At 54.3% G+C, this 18,412-nt stretch overlaps 3 protein-coding genes across 6 annotated transcripts; 2 read left to right on the top strand and 1 right to left on the bottom strand.

Annotated features, from left to right (window-relative positions):
- The first annotated feature begins 4,817 nt into the window (after window positions 1-4,817).
- Window positions 4,818-7,455, top strand: TYROBP (transmembrane immune signaling adaptor TYROBP). Of its 2 annotated transcripts, none has more exons than XM_079799547.1 (5): window positions 4,818-4,939; window positions 5,332-5,358; window positions 5,510-5,644; window positions 5,806-5,849; window positions 7,231-7,455. In XM_079799547.1, the coding sequence occupies exons 1-5, from the start codon at window positions 4,879-4,881 to the stop codon at window positions 7,294-7,296; spliced, it is 333 nt and encodes a 110-aa protein (XP_079655673.1). In that variant the 5' UTR covers window positions 4,818-4,878; the 3' UTR covers window positions 7,297-7,455. The 2 variants fall into 2 exon arrangements, with proteins under 2 accessions (XP_079655673.1, XP_079655672.1); XM_079799546.1 differs by having other exon boundaries at window positions 5,803-5,849.
- Window positions 7,456-7,596: 141 nt separating this feature from the next.
- HCST (hematopoietic cell signal transducer) lies at window positions 7,597-9,456 on the bottom strand. Of its 2 annotated transcripts, none has more exons than XM_079799357.1 (4): window positions 9,332-9,456; window positions 8,912-8,935; window positions 7,950-8,081; window positions 7,597-7,731 (listed from the first exon to the last, which is right to left on the bottom strand). In XM_079799357.1, exons 1-4 carry the CDS (start codon window positions 9,372-9,374, stop codon window positions 7,691-7,693), a joined length of 240 nt encoding a protein of 79 aa, XP_079655483.1. In that variant the 5' UTR covers window positions 9,375-9,456; the 3' UTR covers window positions 7,597-7,690. The 2 variants fall into 2 exon arrangements, with proteins under 2 accessions (XP_079655483.1, XP_079655484.1); XM_079799358.1 differs by having other exon boundaries at window positions 7,604-7,728.
- Window positions 9,457-12,153: 2,697 nt separating this feature from the next.
- NFKBID (NFKB inhibitor delta) lies at window positions 12,154-18,341 on the top strand. 2 transcript variants are annotated; one of them, XM_079760034.1, is made up of 11 exons: window positions 12,154-12,754; window positions 12,959-13,019; window positions 13,444-13,661; window positions 13,972-14,120; window positions 14,201-14,306; window positions 14,413-14,559; window positions 14,663-14,714; window positions 14,831-14,979; window positions 16,538-16,654; window positions 16,904-17,068; window positions 17,662-18,341. In XM_079760034.1, the coding sequence occupies exons 1-11, from the start codon at window positions 12,272-12,274 to the stop codon at window positions 17,713-17,715; spliced, it is 1,701 nt and encodes a 566-aa protein (XP_079616160.1). In that variant the 5' UTR covers window positions 12,154-12,271; the 3' UTR covers window positions 17,716-18,341. The 2 variants fall into 2 exon arrangements, with proteins under 2 accessions (XP_079616160.1, XP_079616159.1); XM_079760033.1 differs by having other exon boundaries at window positions 13,927-14,120.
- Window positions 18,342-18,412: the final 71 nt, after the last annotated feature.

Genomic DNA, 18,412 nt, shown 5'->3' with positions numbered 1-18,412 from the left:
CTTTTCGAATGTGCATGCCCTGACAGCCTGGGCAATTCCATGAGTGTTCTTAAAGTGAGCAGGAAGGTTTGAACCTCTTGATTTGCATGATTTTGTGGGGGTTTTCTGGGTCAAGTGGATCGTGAACCATTTTCAGAGGTTACTTCTAGCTGCTTTTGGGAAGAGGAAGAGAGCCATTGTGGTTTTCATTTGTGTTTCCCTAGTAACTAGTGATGTTGAGCACTCTTCCACATGCTTACTGGCCATTGGTATCTCTTCTTTTGTGGTGTGTGCTAAATCTTTTGGCCATTTAAAAAACTGGGTTCTTTCTCTGATTTTTCAGAAAGCTTCCTCTTGTTCCTGCGGGCAGGATGGGCGGAGGAGGCAGACATAAAAGCAAGGGGAGTGCGGAGGGCTGTCACTTCCACAGAGGCAAGTTTGTCACGGGCTCAACGCATTGCCTGTTTTCTGGAAAAGTCAGCTCTGGCTTTTTCTAACTCTTGGGCTGCTGCCAGGACAGATTGCAAGATCTCCTGTGGGGAGGGGAGATAGCCCTGCCTCCTGGAGGCTGGGACTGTGGGGTGGGCGGCACCCAGTCTGCTGAGCGCACCTCCATCTTAGCCTCTTTCTTTACCTGATGGAGTGGAGACCTGCACAGAGATCTGCACAGGCTGGCATTCTGGTTGCTAATATGTTGAGACACTTCTCTTTTGGTCGGTAAAAAGTCTTTACCCGACCTCCCACAGATATCTGTCACCTCCTCAGTCCATTCCCTTGAGACACCTTGGACTTCCCCACATCTCAGCAACTAAAGGGGTGGGGGTGCCTCAGGACTCTGATCCAGGCCTATAGCCACACCTGTTCTCATTGGATGGTGCCTGGTATGCCAGCTATTAGACTGAATTCTGGGTATAGCCAGACCTGGCTGGAGCTGGGAGGATCAGATCAGAAGGCTAAAGCTGAGGCTAAAGCTGAGGCTGAGGGATTAAGGAAGGATTTTCATCAAGGTGGGCCCAGAATTGGAGACTTGAAGTACTATAACAATCTATCTATAATAATAAAAGTGTAATATGCTAATTAGACCAGACAGCTGAACGACCTTCAGGACATCCTTCCGGATGACCTTCCATAAAAAGCCGGAGCTGCAAGGGCTGAGGGAAGCCACCGCAGCTTCAAGGGCCAAGCCCCTTGCATGGATTTTGTGCATCAGGCCTCTAGTCTATACTAATAAAAGGGTAATATGCTAATTAGACCCAGAGACCTTCTGGATGTCCTTCCGGACAAAGCCATGGTGGTGGGGCTGAGGCAGAGGTGGTTAGGGGTGATCAGGCCAGGAGGGGAGGGCAGTTGGGGGCGAGCAAGTCAGCAGGGGAGGCAATTGGGGGTGAGCAGGCCCGTGGGGGAGGGCAGTGGGGGGCAAGAAGGCTGGCAGGGGGGCAGTTGGGGGCAAGCAGGCTGGCAGGCAGAGTGTTAGGGGCGATCAGGCAGGCAGGCAGGTGAGAGGTTAGGAGCCAACGGTCCCGGATTGCGAGAGGGATCCCAGATTGGAGAGGGTGCAGGCCAGGCTGAGGGACACCTCCCCCCCCCTGTGCACAAATTTTGTGCACCAGGCCACTAGTGTATATATATAAAAGCCTAAGTGACTGTTACGACCGAACAATTGGAATGACTGGAATGACCAGTTGACCAGTCACTATGAGAGGGAAGGAGGAGGAGGGGAGGTGGGAAACCACGTGGTGGCAGGGTGGTGACGTGGCATCGGCATCCATTCCTTTTCTGCCTGGCCCGGCGACCGTCACCTCCTCTCCTGACTCCACCAGGGCCTCTGGGCCCCAGGCTGGGACAGGGAACCAGGGGTGGGTGGCAGCGGATGTGGCCCTTTTCCCAGGGGGGCTGAGGGCCAGCTCCCTCTTTGGGGCCGGCGGCCAACCTCCCATGCCTTGTCCCTCCCCCCAGCCAGCAGGTCCCAATTGGCCCACTGCCTGCCTGCCACAGTGGTGGTGCGGCAACGAGGTAAGGAGGAGGGGTTGAGGCGGGGAACCACACGATGGCGGGGTGCCGACATGGCATCAGCATCTGGTGTCCGTTCCTTCTGCGCCCGGCCTGGCATTGGTTGCCTCCTCTCCTGATCCCGCCAGGGCCTTTGGGCCTGATTGGCCTGGCCCTGATTGCCGGCAAGGCCTAGAGACCCCCACCCGTGCATGAATTGCGTGCCCCGGGCCTCTAGTCATGATAATAATTAACATTCATTGAGCATATACAGTATGCCAGGCAGGCATTATTCTGATACATCTCACAAGTCCTCACAATAAACGAGACCATTGCAGCCTCCTTCTCCCCTTCCTGCACCCCAAAGTCTGTCCCCCATGCCACACCAGAGGGAGCCAATAAACACTGGCATCAGATCAGGGTCCTCCGGGCTCAGAGTCTCCTCTGGTCTCGGAGTGTCCCCGAATGACTCTGCTGCAGCCACCGTGAGAGATCTGAGGTGCCAGCAGGGCCTCCAGCGCCTGTTCTCACCGTGTTCACTCCAGACCTGGTGGTGGGGAGGTGGTTTTTTAGTGATAGGACTCAGCCAGGCCTGGGCAATGGCAGCCATTAGCAGTGGTAAACAAAAAGCTTTCACGGCCACAAGCTCTTCTGAAAGATTTTGCTGAGCCAAATGCTAGCCAAAAAAGGACCAGGTCCTGGGGCATGCGATCTAAACCACCAGCAGCAGCTGAAACCGGTTTGGCTCAGTGGATAGAGCGTCGGCCTGCGGACTGAAAGGTCCCAGGTTCGATTCCGGCATGTACCTTGGTTGCGGCCACATCCCCAGTAGGGGGTGTGCAAGAGGCAGCTGATCGATGTTTCTAACTCTCTGTCCCTCTTCCTCTCTGTAATAAAATCAATAAAATATATTTTTTAAAAAATAAAAAATAAAAAAAAAATAAACCACCAGCAGCAGGGCGAGAAGGAGATGACATGTCGGCCAGGAATTTTTATACAATGAGTTTGGAGAAAAAGAATGTAAGTTGTGTTTAGAGAATTTACATTGGTCACAGGGAAAGAGTTTGGGGGAAGTTGAGGCAGGGCTAGTTCTGGGATGGGTGCATTGTCCATAAGGAAGAAATATTTGCTCCTTTGGATTGGTTGTGGACTACAGTTCAAAAAGTTCATCTATAATAATAAAAGCGTAATATGCTAATTAGACCCGTCCTTCCAGACAAAGCCACTGCAGAGCCCCCCCCACCCCCCACCCCCCAGAAGGTGGCCCGGCTGGCACCTAAGAAGACAGCAGAGTCTGCCCAGTTAATTCAACATTCATTCAGGAACGTGAGCAGTCTTTTTGTTGTCTTTGCCATTCAGTCGCTAACTGATAAACTTCTCTTGTCTCTTCCTTCCACCCATAAGCCTGCTGGAATTTAATGTAGGATGTCTCAGAATTTTCTCCTCATCAGCAGCGGGTGCTGCCTGGGCTGGGCCCTGACTCTCTCCTCCAGACTCGGCATCGCCCCTCCCCCCACCATCTCCACCCCTAGCCACAGGCCACTCAGAGTCTGTCCCATGACTAGCAGCATCCAGTTTCCCCTTTTCTCTCCTTAGCCCAAGGAGCTGTGGGGTGTGACGCCTGGATGGGGGAGGGGAGCTTCCTGCTGCTGGCCCATCCCCCCCCCCCCCAGTGCCCTAACCTCAGGTTCCTCCTTCCCCAGCCCCAGCCCCAGCCCCAGCCCTCCTGCTGAGGGCTAGAAGTCTCTGTCTTCTCCCTCAGTCTTCACTTCCGGCCACTTACTCGTTTGGTGGAGCCGCCCAGCCCAGCCCAGTGGTCATCACGTGGGGCCTGCCTCATCCCAACCTCTAACCTTGTGTCTGTGATGTGTCTGTCTGTCTCACGGTCTGCTCCTCTCCCTCTTTCTCTCTTACCATCATTTTCTCCTCAATCATATATATCATTGATTTCAGAGAGGAAGGGAGAGGGAGAGAGAGATAGAAACATTAATGACGAGAGAGCATCACTGATTGGCTGCTTCCGGTACACCCCTACTGGGGATCAAATCTGAAACCTGGGCATGTGCCCTTGACCGGAATTGAACCCAGGACCCTTCGGTCCGCAGGCCAATGCTCTAGCCACTGAGCCCAACCGGCTAGGGCTCCTCTATCTTTTATCTTGGTTCTTTTTGCTTTCTCTCTGTGGGTCAACTATCTGTCTTTGGTTTCTGGGTCCCATTTCCACCTTTATTTGCTGTGTGACCTTGGGCAGGTGTCTTGACTAGTCTGTAAAATGGGGATAATAAGAGCATCTATGTCAGAAGGGTGTTGCGGGGGTTAAGTGAGTTAACACTTGGGCAGAGTGCCTGCACATTAGTGCCCATGTCCTGATGGCTCTTTTTTAATATGCTCTGAACATCACAAGGTTCCGATTATCTAATGATTACAGCTGGTACTTATAAAATGCTGACGAGTGTCAGTCCCTCTTCTAGAAACATTAATTCATTTGATCCCACAACTCCCTACAAAGTAGGTACTATTTTACTCCCCATTTTACTCGTACAAATGAAGAAACAGGCCGAGAGATTGAGTGACTTGCTCAAGGTTGCCCAGCAAAGGAAGAGGCAGAGCTGGCTTCAACCATAGTCAGCCACTGATCCTCCTGTTACAATGTCTGACCCTTGACTGGGATGGAGGTTGAGTTGATATACTAGTATGTACCCTTTGCCCTTCATGTCCAGCCAATGGGGGCTATAGCATTGCCCCTGGGATGTCTGAGCCTGATTCTTTCCGGTGTTATCTATCTCTGTCCCTCCTCCCTTACTGTCCCCTCCTCCTCCTGCCACCACCCACCTCAGACTTCCTCCTTCACTTGGTTGGCCACATCCCACTGGCCCTCGGACTGTAGTATCCAGCAGTGTCGCCTGCATCATGGGGGGCCTTAGACCCTTCAACAGGCTTCTGTTCCTGCCTCTCCTTCTGACCGTGGGTGGTGAGTTGGGGGCTTCTGAAGCTGCCTCCTGAGTCCCTGGGCTCACCTTGGGGCAAGGCAGGGAACAGGGTGGAAAGAGAACCAAAGGGGAAGGTTGGGACAGGAGCAGGTCCCCAGCCCCCAAAACCCTATGGGTCTCTCCCAGAACCTGAAACTCCAATATTTGGCCTCCGGTAGAAGCCAGTAGAGGGAGGGGACGCTAAGGGTGGTGTAATAGGACAAGTCAGTGTAGAAGTAACACAGTCCAGTGGCCTTTGGGTCAGCCACAGGTCCTACCAGAAGTTGCCCTCTACCCTCGCCCCCTGGCTGTCAGGACCCACCCACCCCAGCTTCTATGCCCACCCTCCAGTCATAGCTCCACACCTCAGTTTACCTTCTTTTTCTTTCTTCAGGTCTCAGCCCTGTCCAGTCCCAGAGCGGTAGGCCTAGACCCTGAAATACCCCTCCCTATTTCTGAAAGACCTCCCCATTTCTTCCCAAATCTCTTCAAACCCCCCCCCCCCTGACACCGCCTCCCAATTCCCGACTCCCATTGACCTCCCCTGACTCCTGTGCCATATACATTCCCAGAATGCAACTGCTCTGTGGTGAGCCCTGGTGTGCTGGCCGGTATTGTGCTGGGGGACCTGGTACTTACCCTCCTCATCGCTCTGGCTGTATACTCTCTGGGCCGGCTGGTCCCTCGGGGGCGAGGGGCTGCGGAGGGTGAGTGGGATTGGATGGGGATGGGACCCTGAGGACTTGCCTGGAGGGGAGGGGTAAGTCACAATCATCCAAGGGGATGGTGATGGTTTCACATCAACTGAATAATCGAAATTTACCACCTTGTGTGCCTCTGCACCTGTGCCACCCCCCACCCCCAGCAGTGAACCGGAAGCAGCGCATCACTGAGACAGAGTCACCTTACCAGGTGAGGAAACCAGCTTCTCTTCCTTCGGTCTCATTCCTGCCCTGTGGATGTCAGTCCTAAACAACCCCCACCCCAAGTCCCTCTAGCACCTTAGACCCTAAAGCCAGTTTCTCAGCAGCTTCTCAAACCCTTGAAGACTCATGGGGCATCTGTCCAAAACTAATTTCCATGATCAATCATGAACTTATGCTCAGCTTAAACCGTGTGGAGAGAAACGTATAGGGATGGTTTGTCTTTGCCGAGGCAAATGCAGGCCTTAGCCGGAAGGCGGTCTCCAAATTGTTCTGGAAAAGCCTGGCCCAGGACAGGCTGACTTGCGGAAGCTCTCATCAGAGGATGTAATTCAGCCTTAGTCTGGTAACTCTAAAGACTTTGGGGCTGGGAGCTTGGGGGTTGGGATCCTGCATCCCTTTGAGAAGCTAATGAAATTTGGAGACTCTTCAGAATAGTCCATACAAAAAATACAAAATTGTGCCTATAATCTAGGAGTGGTGCAAATAAGATATCCTCGAAACCCTTTTTTAAGAACCATAATGTAGATAGAGGCATCTTTCCATTTCCTGCCTCTCAACATCGTTCGTAACCCTCTAAGGGGTCATGGGCTCCTCTCTGAATCGAATGAAGCCAAACCTACCCCTCTCCAGAAAGATGCACACCGAAGACCGGCCGTATGCATATATGATTTCAGGATTCTGTATGATGCCTGCCTTTGGGGGCCATAGACCCTCCTCCCTCTGTAACTGTGAGCCCTAGTCTGTGAAATCTTTTACTTGTCCACAACCAGCTTTGCCTTGCCTCACTTGGGATAAAAAGTCTCTTTCTAAAGTGTAAGATCTTGAGTCTCGCTCTGTGAGGTCCATAAGACTGAAGGAGCTTTCCAGTTCCTGGGAGCAGTGAAATGTTAGGGCAAAGCATTGCTCCACTTTATTTGGTGAGCACCTACACGTACTAAATACTGAAGACGTAGCTGCAGAGCTTACATCCTAGTTGGGGAAACAGACTTGAAGCAAATTAACAAATAAGATCATTTGGGGCGTCGGGGGAAGAAACTACAGATGAAGAAATCAAGAAATGCCTTTCTGAGGAAGTGATATGATCTAAGACTTGAAGGGGAGGATGGAACCACCCATGGGAATATTTAGGGGACCAGTATTCTAAGCAGAGAGAACAGTATGTGCTCTGAGGCTGGGGCCTAACGATGAGGCAGAGGAGAAAGGGGGACTTTGAAGACACCTGAATAAAATCTAGATTTCTAACATGGCTGCCAGGTTGAAGAAGTCACCGGGGCCTTGCAGGCCACTGGGAGAAGGTTGGATTTTGTTTTAAGTTCACTTGGCAGACCCCCTTCCGCTAATGGTTGCCACCCTGTCCAAACCTTTAGGAGCTCCAAGGTCAGAGGTCGGATGTCTACAGTGACCTCAACACACAGAGGCAGTATTACAAATGAGCCCAAACCATGGCAGTCAACAACCCAATGCCTGGATCCAGCCATTCCTGATGCCTGCCCAGCACCCTATTCCTACTCCCACCAAGTACAGATCTACAGAGTGGCCTCTCTGAGATATCAGACTTTCCCTGCCCCCAAATAAACATGGAACACAAAACACTGTGGAGTTATTGCAGTTCTCTGGGCTGAGGGGATGGGGATATTTGGGGTTCTGGGAGGGTAGGTCATGGACCCAGAAACAGCTAAATGGGAGGGAGGCTTTGGGGACGCTGGGTTCTTTGAGGAAGAATTAGAAGTAGAGGTATTTCGGTGGCTTTATTGAATAGGTTTCCGGTGCCACCACGCACAATCCAGGATGAGAGGATCAGAAGTCAGAGGTCGCAGTTACAGGGGGTCAGCCCCTGCCAGGCATGTTGATGTAGACTTTGCCATCTTCTGGGGGTGGGGAAAAGAAAGCATGAGGCCTGACCACCCACCACCCACCCACACCTCCGCCTCCCCGGGGACCTCCTGCTTCAGGGGTTTCCTCAGGAGTTCCCCCAGCAGGGCCCCCAGGGTTTCCCCAGCAGCACCTCCAGGGCTTCCCCCAGGGGACCCCTCCATGGGGACCTCTTCCCTAGGGACACCACCCCCAGTCCAGGCCCTGCCCTCACCTTGGGTGGGCCTGTCACGTGGTCTGGCACATATAAACACCACCAGCACGATTAGCAGAGACACCACAGCATCAGCAGCCACAAGGCCTGCCAGGAGTGGCAGGGGGAGGGGCCCACATCCGGAACAGGAACCTGGAGGGTGGGGGCCAAAACAAGGTGGCCGAGGGGGATTCCAGGCTTTCAGGGCTGTGCTCTGGGCATATGGGCAGAAGTCCCTGAGGGGTGACCAATTCCCTGGGGTTGCACTTGGGGGATGAAAAGGGAGATGGAGATCCAGAGTCTAGGCCGCAGGGGTCCTCAAACTTTTTATTTTTTATTTTATTTTATTTTATTTTAAATATATTTTATTGATTTTTTACAGAGAGGAAGGGAGAGGGAGAGAGAGTTAGAAACATCGATGAGAGGGAAACATCGATCAGCTGCCTCCTGCACACTCCCCACTGGGGATGTGCCCGCAACCAAGGCACATGCCCCCGACCGGAATCGAACCTGGGACCCTTCGGTCCGCAGGCCGACGCTCTATCCACTGAGCCAAACCGGTTTCGGCGGTCCTCAAACTTTTTAAACAGGGGACCAGTTCACTGTCCCTCAGACCGTTGGAGGGCCGGACTATAGTTGAAAAAAAAAAACTATAACAAATTCCTATGCACACTGCCCATATCTTATTTTGAAGTAAAAAAAACAAAACGGCAAAAACACCCGCATGTGGCCCGCGGGCCGTAGTTTGAGGACTCCTGGTCTAGGGTATTCAAGCATAGTGAGACATATGCGGGGCTTTGGGCACAGCGGGCACTCCTGATGAGAGGCTGGGGGTTGGCCAAGTCCCTGGGGGCTTCGATTTGCTGCAGAGATGGGGATCTGGAGAGCCACTAGGGGTATTCCAGGATCCTCAAGCTATACTTTAGGGATGGGAACAGTACCTGAAGTAGCATGGCAAAGGGGAAAAAGTTTTGATTTCTCACCTGGAGTTATCTGAGCTGCAGCCACTGTGGGAAGAGAGAGAACATAATCAGTGGGAGAGGTGGTTCCCAAAATAGAGTGCAGGGAAAGGTGATGTGCTGAGAAGCAAGCTCCACTCCAAAAGATCAAATGAGAAAGAGCGGCCAAATGGTAGGGGAGCTCCCAGCAAAGCCGAGAGAGACAGGAAATCAGAGGCAGAGATCCAGCGGTGAGAAGGGGAGATTAATAGGTAGGCACTCCAGAACTCAGCTTCCCTCCCCAGAGAACCAGGCCCAGAAGCCACATGGATCTCCCTGAAAACAAGGGGCACCGGGAGAAGGATCTGCCTTCAGCACCCCTCCCTTCAGGTGCCACCCAAGCCACCTCTTTCACAAATAGCCACTCCCCCCCCCCCCCCCCCCCCCCGTAACTGCTGGCTTCACCTGGGAGCAAAAGCAGGAGCAGGATGTTGCCTGGAGGGAGCATGGTGGGTTGGGGGCTGGAAGGGATTTGGTCCAGAGAGGTTCTGAGGAAGAGTGGGGGAGTAGAGAGGCAGCAAAAGCGGATGTCACCCAGCTGGTGGCAAGGCTAACTGCTTCCTGTGCGGGTGGAGGCGGGGGTGGGGAGGGTAGAGGGGGGGAGAAGAGGTGGTAGGTCCTTCTGACTGCCTTTGGGGACAGACTGGGGGAAGGGACAGAGACTAGGGAAGTTGCTATGATTGTCCAGGTGGGAGGTAACAGGTGGGCCAGGGTGTGGGCACTGGGGAGACTCTGGAAAGATTTGGGAGGTAGAGCCAACAAAACTTGTAGATGGAGTAGATAAGGTTGTGTGTGTGTGTGTGTGTGTGTGTGTGTGAGAGAGAGAGAGAGAGAGAGAGAGAGAGAGAGAGAGAGAGAGAGAGAGATAGCCAGGATGACCAAAGATTACGGCTTAAGCAACTGAAAAGACGGAGCATCCTTTGACAGGATGGCGGAGGGGAAGCAGTTATGGGGGCAGGGGGAAGGGGAGTGCTGGAGGTTTGGGCGCACTGAGTTGGAAACGCCTGGTAGATCGTCCTGTGGAGCAGTTGAATGACCACAGCTGCCTCTGTGAGTTCAGGGGCTAAATCTCACCTGGAGATGTAAATTTGGGGGTGGATGGCTTATGGATGGTATTTAAAGCCCCCAGATCGGACGAGATTGCCAAGGAAGTGAGTACAGATGGAGACCTCCCAACACACACACACACACACACACACACACACACACACACACACACACACACATCTCCCCCAACCCTCCAAAAAACGCTGAAGACTGAGGAGCAGCAAATGAAGGAGAACCCTGGCGGAGCATGAAAGCCGGGGAGCCAGGCGGTGAACACGGTCCGTCAGTGCGGTGCACAGGCACCGAGCTGGGAGCTGAGAACAGCCTCTCCCCGGAGTCAGTCAGCTTGGGCCCGGGGATGGCCGCCTGCTTAGTTCACGGCTGAACACAGCACCCGGCCAGGTGCTTCCCCTGCGGTAATACACGTTGTTTTAAATGAATGCGTGAGAACTGACCTCGGAAAAAGGAGGTGAGGTGGGGGAAAGGGAGAAATCTGAGTCTACCTTTATCACTCTTCCCTGCGGACTTTTCCTCCCTGGGGACCAGGAAGTCCGGACCCCCAGGCCTCTCCTCCCCCGGGACCCAGTACTAGAGCCCCCACCCCGGCCCAGCCTAGGGGTCGAGGTCTCCAGCACCCCCTGGGCAGAGACGAGGTCCAGGCCTCCAGGGCCCTCCTTCAGGAGTCCAGAACCCCAGGCCCTTTCTCCTCAGACCAGGGTAGGGAGCCCCCGCTCTCCGGATACGGTGGGGTCGGGGCTCAAGGTCAGCCCAGCCCCTTCAGGGCCTGGGTTTGCTAGAGCGAGACGCGGGGACTCCCGGGCTGTGGGCGGGGCCACCAGGACGGGCGGGGCCAGACCCCATTTAAACACTCGAGGCTAACAGGACCCAGGATCGGGGAGCCAGCGGCGGTGGCTGCGCGGGGTAACAGCGAGGCTGGCGCAGCGCCGAGGCCGGGGCCCTGGGGGCCCGCCGTCCGCCCAGCGGAACCCCAGAGGTAACAGAGGGTGGAGGAGCGAGGGGCTGGGAGTCGGACTCGAAGCCCTGGGTCCTGAGACTGAGGGTGCCCAGTGTTTGGAGGGGAGACTGGGCCCGGATTCCGGGGTCGAGATAGAGGAGCACTTGCGCTTCTGGACTCCTGGGTCCCGGGGGGAGGGGAGGGGATCAAACTCCTGGGTCCCGAGTGAGGGGAATGGGATCAGGACTCCTGGGTCCCGGGGGAGGGGATGGGATCAGGACTCCTGGGTCCCGGGTGAGGGGACTGGGATCAGGACTCCTGGGTCCCGGGTGAGGGGATGGGATCAGGACTCCTGGGTCCCGGGGGAGGGGATGGGATCAGGACTCCTGGGTCCCGGGTGAGGGGACTGGGATCAGGACTCCTGGGTCCCGGGTGAGGGGACTGGGATCAGGACTCCTGGGTCCCGGGTGAGGGGATGGGATCAGGACTCCTGGGTCCCAGGGCGAGGGGACTGGGATCAGGACTCCTGGGTCCCGGGTGAGGGGACTGGGATCAGGACTCCTGGGTCCCGGGTGAGGGCACTGGGACCAGGACTCCTGGGTCCTGGGAGTGAGGGGACTGGGATCAGGACTCCTGGGTCCCGGGTGAGGGGACTGGGACCAGGACTCCTGGGCGCGGGGCGAGGGGAATGGGATCAGGACTCCTGGGCGCGGGGGGAAGAGGCGCTGGCGGCCGGATTCCTTCCCCTGGAAAGCCCTGGCGGGATTGAGCGCCTGGGGGCGTGGTGGTTTAAATTCAGCCACGGGTCTCGGTGGGCCAGGTCGCGCCCGGCCGCAGGGTCCGTGCGGGCGATGCCTGCGCCCCCCTCCCCCGCCCAGGGCTTCCGAGTCGCCCTCCCCGCTCCGTCCCAGCGCCGAGGCTGGACGGGAATTCCCCACGCGTGGGGATTCCGCGAGCGCCCGGCTCAGCCGCCCGCCCCGCCTCCGAGCGGACACCTGGGCGCGGCGGAGGGGAAGCGGGAAGCGGAAGGTTCCCTTGCGTGTGTGCGCCGTGGCGTCAGCGCGTCGCGGCGTCAGGCGTCCGCGCGTCGCCCCCGAGCGGCTCCCCCACCTCCCCCACCCTCTTAACCCTTCCTCCGCTGGACTTGGGAGCGGAGGGTGCGGAACGCCCGGGTCGTCCCGGGGCGTCTGGGAGCGGGGGCTTCCGAGTCTGCGGTGGGGCGGGGTCTGCCCCTCGGGGTCTCTGATGAGCTAGGGGACCGCGGCTGACGGTCACCCCAGGAGAGGGGCCGGGGGTGCCGGGCTTCCCGCGGAGAGGATCCGGGCAGCTTGTTGGGAAGAGAGATGTTGGGGACCTGTGCCCGGGCTGTGATGCCAGACCACCCCCGAGGCCTCAGGACCGGGAGGCCTGGAGCGGGGAAAATTTTTCGCGGAAGTCGTGGGGGGATGCGCAGAGGGGCATCCTCCTCCCCCGTCCTCAGTTTCCACGACGCTGGTGGAAAGTTGGCTCAGAGGGGAAAGTGCGGAGCAAAAGGAAGGAAACCGCGGAGGCGGGCGCCGCACCCGAAACCCGTCGATTGGTTTTGGAGTTCTCTCGGGCGACATCCGTGTGCCAGTTTTTTCCGTGCGGGACGGCGAGGAGGGTGCTCAAATCCCCCGTCCCCAACTTGTGTTCTGATGACTTCTCTCCCCTCTGCACCCCTTCACCCTCCCCGCCTCCCCGCAGTGAGCCGTCATGAGCGCAGCCACTGCCCATCGCAGACCGTGAAAAAGCTCCTGGAAGAACAGAGGCGCCGCCAGCAGCAGCCTGACGCCGGTGGGGCACCGGTGAGGCCCACGAAGCCCTGCCCACTACCGCTCTCTCGGGAGGCCCTGTCCTGTTTGGGCGGGGGCTTGTTGGCTTGCTGGCTTGCTGGGCCCTCGGGGATGATGAGATGCAGTCCTGCCTTAGACATCCTGGAGCTGGGGAGCGGATGTTGAAGAATCTCCAGAGGAATTCAACCATGTGCCTTTTTCCTTGTGTCTCTACAGGGACAGTTCCCCCCTCCCCTGGCCCAGCCCCTGACCCCATCTGTGAACGAGGGTGAGGTTGGTAAGTCTGGAAACTCGCCTGCTTCCTTCAGCTCCCAGCTCCAGCTTCCTCTGGGACTCACATCCCCACTCTTAGAACTTGGGGGAACTTGCGGAGTCAGGCCCTGATTCTTGCCAGGACCCAGTGGAAGTTTGATCTTCCAGAGATCCTCTGCAGCCCGGTAGTCTATGCATACGGTCCTTGGGTGCCCAGGGGCCTCCCCGCCTTTCTGGGAGTCTAGACCCTCAACCCCTCAGCGTCCTAGGAGTCCAGGTCCCAGAAGTCCAACCTTCCAATCCCTTGGTGTCCCAGAATTCTAAGTCCTAGAAGTACTAGCTTTCAGTACCTTGGGAGATTCCAGGCCTCGCACAGGTCCTCCAGCCTTGGCTGTGACTTTCCTAACTCTGGTAACCAGGCCCGCCCCTGCTCCTCCTCTCACATGCAGGCCATACTCACTTCCCAGCCCCCCAGGAGGCTGTGGGTTCTGGACTTGGCAGCCTGGCCCCGACCACAGGCTTTCCAGACTGGAGCCCCAACGCCCATGCTGCCTACACAGACAGCGCCTGCTCTTATCCTACTGCTGCTGCTGAAAGTTTCCTGCCTTCTGACTTCTGCCCACTTCCGGACCCAGGGCAGCCATATCCATTTCTCCTGGGGATGGAGGTGAGATACAGAGTGGGAACAGAATGCTGACGGGCCCCCAAAGTTCCCAGTTGCCTTCGTGCAGCATTCTGAGTTGTCTGGGCCTGGGTTAAGATCCAATTCCTCAGACAGGCAACACTAAGGCCCAAAGGTCTACGTTCACTTGGCACAGATGGGACACGCAGCCCCTTTCCCTGGTACTCTGAATGAGGATGTGTGTGGCGGGATGGGTTGGGAAGAGGGAATCCTCAGCTGACTGGCTCTCCTCACCGCCTGCACCCTTCAGGACCCCCTGGATACCCAGCTTTATGCAGAACCTTCCCTGCCACAGGTGGGATCCTGGAAAGGTTCTGGACTCCCCTCGCGACCCTCCCCTCAGTTACCCTCTTTGGCCACTGGACCATCCCTGGACACAGCTCGTGCTCATATGCTGGCCTTGGGGCCACAGCGGCTACTGGCCCAAGACGAGGAGGGAGACACGTGAGTATAGGGGAATAGAGTCTGTGGGCTCCTGGCCCGGCTGGGCATCTGTACTAACTACTGTTCCCACCTGTCCTCAGGCTCCTGCACCTGTTCGCAGCTCGGGGGCTGCGTTGGGCAGCATACGCTGCAGCTGAGGTGCTCCAAACGTACAGACATCTGGACATTTGTGAGCATAAGGGCAAGGTGAGGGCCAAGGGCTTGGATTACTGAATCTGAGGGCAGAGGGTCTGGGGGCCCGGATTCCTGTGGAAGGGGCTGGGCTCAGTCTGACTTCTCCTTTCACTGGCAGACTCCTCTCCTGGTGGCTGCTGCTGCCAACCAGCCTCTGATTGTGGAGGATCTACTGAACCTGGGAGCGGAGCCTAATGCCACTGACCATCAGGGACGTTCTGTCTTGCATGTGGCTGCTACCTATGGCCTCCCAGGAGTCCTCTCGGTATGGCTGCGGTAGATGGGGTCATTGATTGCCCATATTCTGGCTTCTAGGACTGGGAGGCCTGGGGAGACCCTAATCTAGCTCTTCATTTTCTTCTTCCCAGGCTGTGATGAACTCAGGGGTTCGGGTTGACTTGGAAGCCAGGGACTTCGAGGGTAAGTTGGGTTGCGGGCAGGGCGGGTGCAGCAGGTGGGGCTGGGCAGGTGCAGAAGGTGGGGCTGGGCAGGGTGGGTGCTCCAGATGCTGAGCCTTCACTGTCTCCATTCCACAGGACTCACCCCCCTCCATACAGCCATCCTGGCTCTCAATGTTGCTATGGTCTCACCTGACCCCTGTCCCCGGGTGCTGAGTATTCAGGCCCGAGACCGGCTGTCTTGCGTCCAAATGTTGCTGCATATGGGTGCTGACCACACCAGCCAGGTGAGCTGGGCTATGGGAAGCCAGTCCCTAGGAGGACTTGTGGGATGAGGGCACCTGGATGCCCAGGGGCTCCAAACAAACACTGATGTTATCTCTTCCCAGCTGCGTGTCCATGTCCAGGAGCACATTACTTCATTTCTTTGTGCCCAGTTGTCAACTGGAAATAATGTTGTTGACCTGAGCTTATATTTATCATGCAGAGTTTCATAGAGTATTGAATTCTCACAAACCCCATTTGATGCATGTGCTGTTATTTCTCTATTTTACTGATAAGGAGACTGAAGCACAAGATGTCAAAAATCTTATAGTTTGTGAGTGTCAGAGAGGAGATTAGACCCAGGAAGTCTGATCCCAGAATTGAGCTCTTAATTGTTATATTATCCTCTTACTTTATGAGCTAGCTGAGAGAATTAAACATCCACATATCGCTTTTGGGTTTTTTGTTTTTGTTGTTGTTGTTAAATTTTAACATAGATAAAGTACAGAAAATAGTATAATTAACTTCTTGTACCAAACAAACATCAGTAACAAGCAACTCATAGCCAGTCCTGCCCCATCTATTCCTCCACTTAGCTATATTACTTTTAAGCAAATCCAAGAATGTAAGTTTATCTATAAATATTTGTGTGTCTTTAAAATCATTATTCCACTTTAAAAATAATGAACAATTTCATGTCACATATTCTAGCTTTATTCAAATTTCGTTTGGCTCTAAAGTGACATACATTTATTTTATTTTTTTCATTAAAGAACACAGAGATCCAAATAAAGCTCACATATTACAATATGTTTGTTTGAATTTTTTTAAAATTGATGTTAGAGAAAGGAAGGAAGATAGAGAGAAACATCAATTGGTTGCCTCCCACTGGAAATTGAACCGGCAACTATTTGGTGCACAGGATGATGCTCAACCAACTGAGTTCACACCAGCCAGGGAGCAATGATATGTCTTTTAAGTCACTCTTAATATAGAGCTTCCCCCTCCATCTCTGTTTTCTCTTCATAATTTACTTGGTGAGCCAACTAGGTTGTTTTGCTCTGTATAAACACCTAACATTTTTAATGTTTATTATCACGCTTTAAAGGCACATATTAAAGTTTCATTGTGGAAAATGGCTTACTTTACTCCAAAATGTGAGAATAGCTTAATATGGAAATGGATACAGGCTTAGTTTAGTCCACTAAGTAATGTTGCTCAACTCCCCTCCTTGTAATAGATAGAGTACCACCCATATAAGATGTAGGTACAGTTTACTATGCTTGATAGAATGTGGGGTGGCCAAGCTAGCTGCTAGCCCAGAGAACACCTTGGAGGATTAGAAAGAAGCCTTTTGTCAGACACTTGGGCTGGAAAATTATCTTAATAGACGTAAAGTTCTGTGATTTGTGTGATGTGAATGGCACTCCCTTAAACTTCTGTATAGTGCACAGTCCATACAACTGTATAAGGCAGCCCTGGGTATTACAGAGGAGAGGCAAGGTGTCTGCAGGCTCTTGGCTGTGATAGGGGGCCTGAGTGTGAGGACTGGCCTGACCTCTGCTATGCCCCTCCCCACAGGAGATCAAGAGCAACAAGACTGTTCTGCATTTGGCTGTGCAGGCCGCCAACACCGTCCTAGTTCAGCTGCTGCTGGAGCTGCCACAGGGAGACCTGAGGGCCTTTGTCAACATGAAGGTAGGGTCCTAGGCTAGAATGTGGAGATGATGAGAGAGATGGCAGAGAGGGCAGTGGGATGTTGGGGGTCCTCTGGGCTGTGACCGGAGAGGGGATAATTGTAGGTTCTGGAATGTGAAAGGGGTGTATGGGATGTCTATGTGAAGGGAGAAATGTGCACTGTGGATGTGGCAGAATATGCAGTGTGGTGTTGAGGGCTCAGGTTGGCTGAGTCTGAGTCCTTATCAGTCCTCCCCTCTCTGTCCCCAGGCCCATGGGAACACAGCCCTCCACATGGCAGCTGCCCTGCCCCCTGGGCCACATCAGGAGACCATAGTGCGTCACCTGCTGGCAGCCGGGGCAGATCCAGCATTGCGAAACCTGGAGAATGAGCAGCCCATCCACTTGTTGCGGCCTGGGCCGGGCCCTGAGGGGGTGAGCATTGAGTGACCTCTGACCTAACTGGGTGAACCCCTGACCCTACACATTCCTGACCTTAGAGGTAATCTCAGAAGGTGACCTTAACCAACCCTGACTTCAAAATGTGACCTCTTACCCCAGGTTTTTATTCCTTACCTTATAATGGTGACTCCTCTTGACCTCTACTTAAACCCTGACCTCAAAGTATGACCTCTACTTCTAACCCTGAATCCTGACCTCAGGGAACAACCTTTGATCCTCAAGTATGACCTCCAATCCCTTGCCCATAATCCTGAGTCCTGATCTCAAATGGGACTCCTGACCCCCAAATGGGACCTCTGACCCCATGTCCCTACCCTTCAGCTCCCAGCCCTCTATGCGAACCCAAAGGAGGGAACTCCCAATCAGCAACAGCTTCCCTTCATCCCCAGTTCTGGCTCTGAGCCTTTTTACCCTCAATTCCAAATCTTGACTCTGAACCTCTGATCGTCAAACCCAAATGACCCCACTCAACTTTTCTTCTTTAACCTCCAGCTTCACCAGCTGTGCCTCCCCCATCTCTCCTTGCAACCTCCAAGTCACCTCCCTCTGCCTTGTCTTGTTCACAGCTCCGGCAGCTATTGAAGAGGAGCCGCGTGGCACCCCCAGGCCTGTCCTCTTAGGACTCAAAACCCAGAACCTGGACTGATTTTCCAGTCCCCACCGTCCTGTGGGACAGCCAGCGTATGCTAATGTTGCAAATCCATGATAATGTATGTGGAATGTCCTGCCATTGGGGTCTTACATTAAAACCTCAAAGTGGCTGCTGTGGTGGGAGTAAACAGTCCCCAATATTTGGGGTGATGTACTATCCCTCTCCCACCCACCCATAAGGAGCCCCCTTGATGATTTCTGTGAAATTGAGGCCCCTTGATTGTTTCTGTGAAACACCCTGAACACCTACCCCTATCCTCACTTAGCTCTTCACACCCGGAACCTGAGATGCAATTCCCCTACATGGTACTTGGGGCATCCCAAAACAGCTCCCAGTATCACCCCAATAGAGTTCTTAAGATGAACCCCCAACCTCTTCAGGTCTTTAACCTTAGGTCCTACTGCTTTCTAATTCAGAACTCAACCAAACCCCTATCTCAGACCTTTGCATTTCCAGTGCATCTCTTTATGAAACTCCCTATTAAACTCAATTTGGGCCCGGCTGGTGTAGCTCAGTGATTGAGCTTTGACCTATGAACCAAGAGGTCACCAGTTTGATTCCTGGTCAGGGTCCCCAGTAGAGGGCCTGTAGGAGGCAGCCGATCAATGATATTTATCATTGATGTTTCTATCTTTCTGTCTCCCTCTCTAAAAAATATCAATAAA

Source organism: Cnephaeus nilssonii, assembly GCF_951640355.1.
Source record: "Cnephaeus nilssonii genome assembly, chromosome: 20".
NCBI lineage: Eukaryota > Metazoa > Chordata > Mammalia > Chiroptera > Vespertilionidae > Cnephaeus > Cnephaeus nilssonii.
Note: the sequence above shows the minus strand (reverse complement) of the source record. Positions and strands in the feature narration are given on the sequence as shown.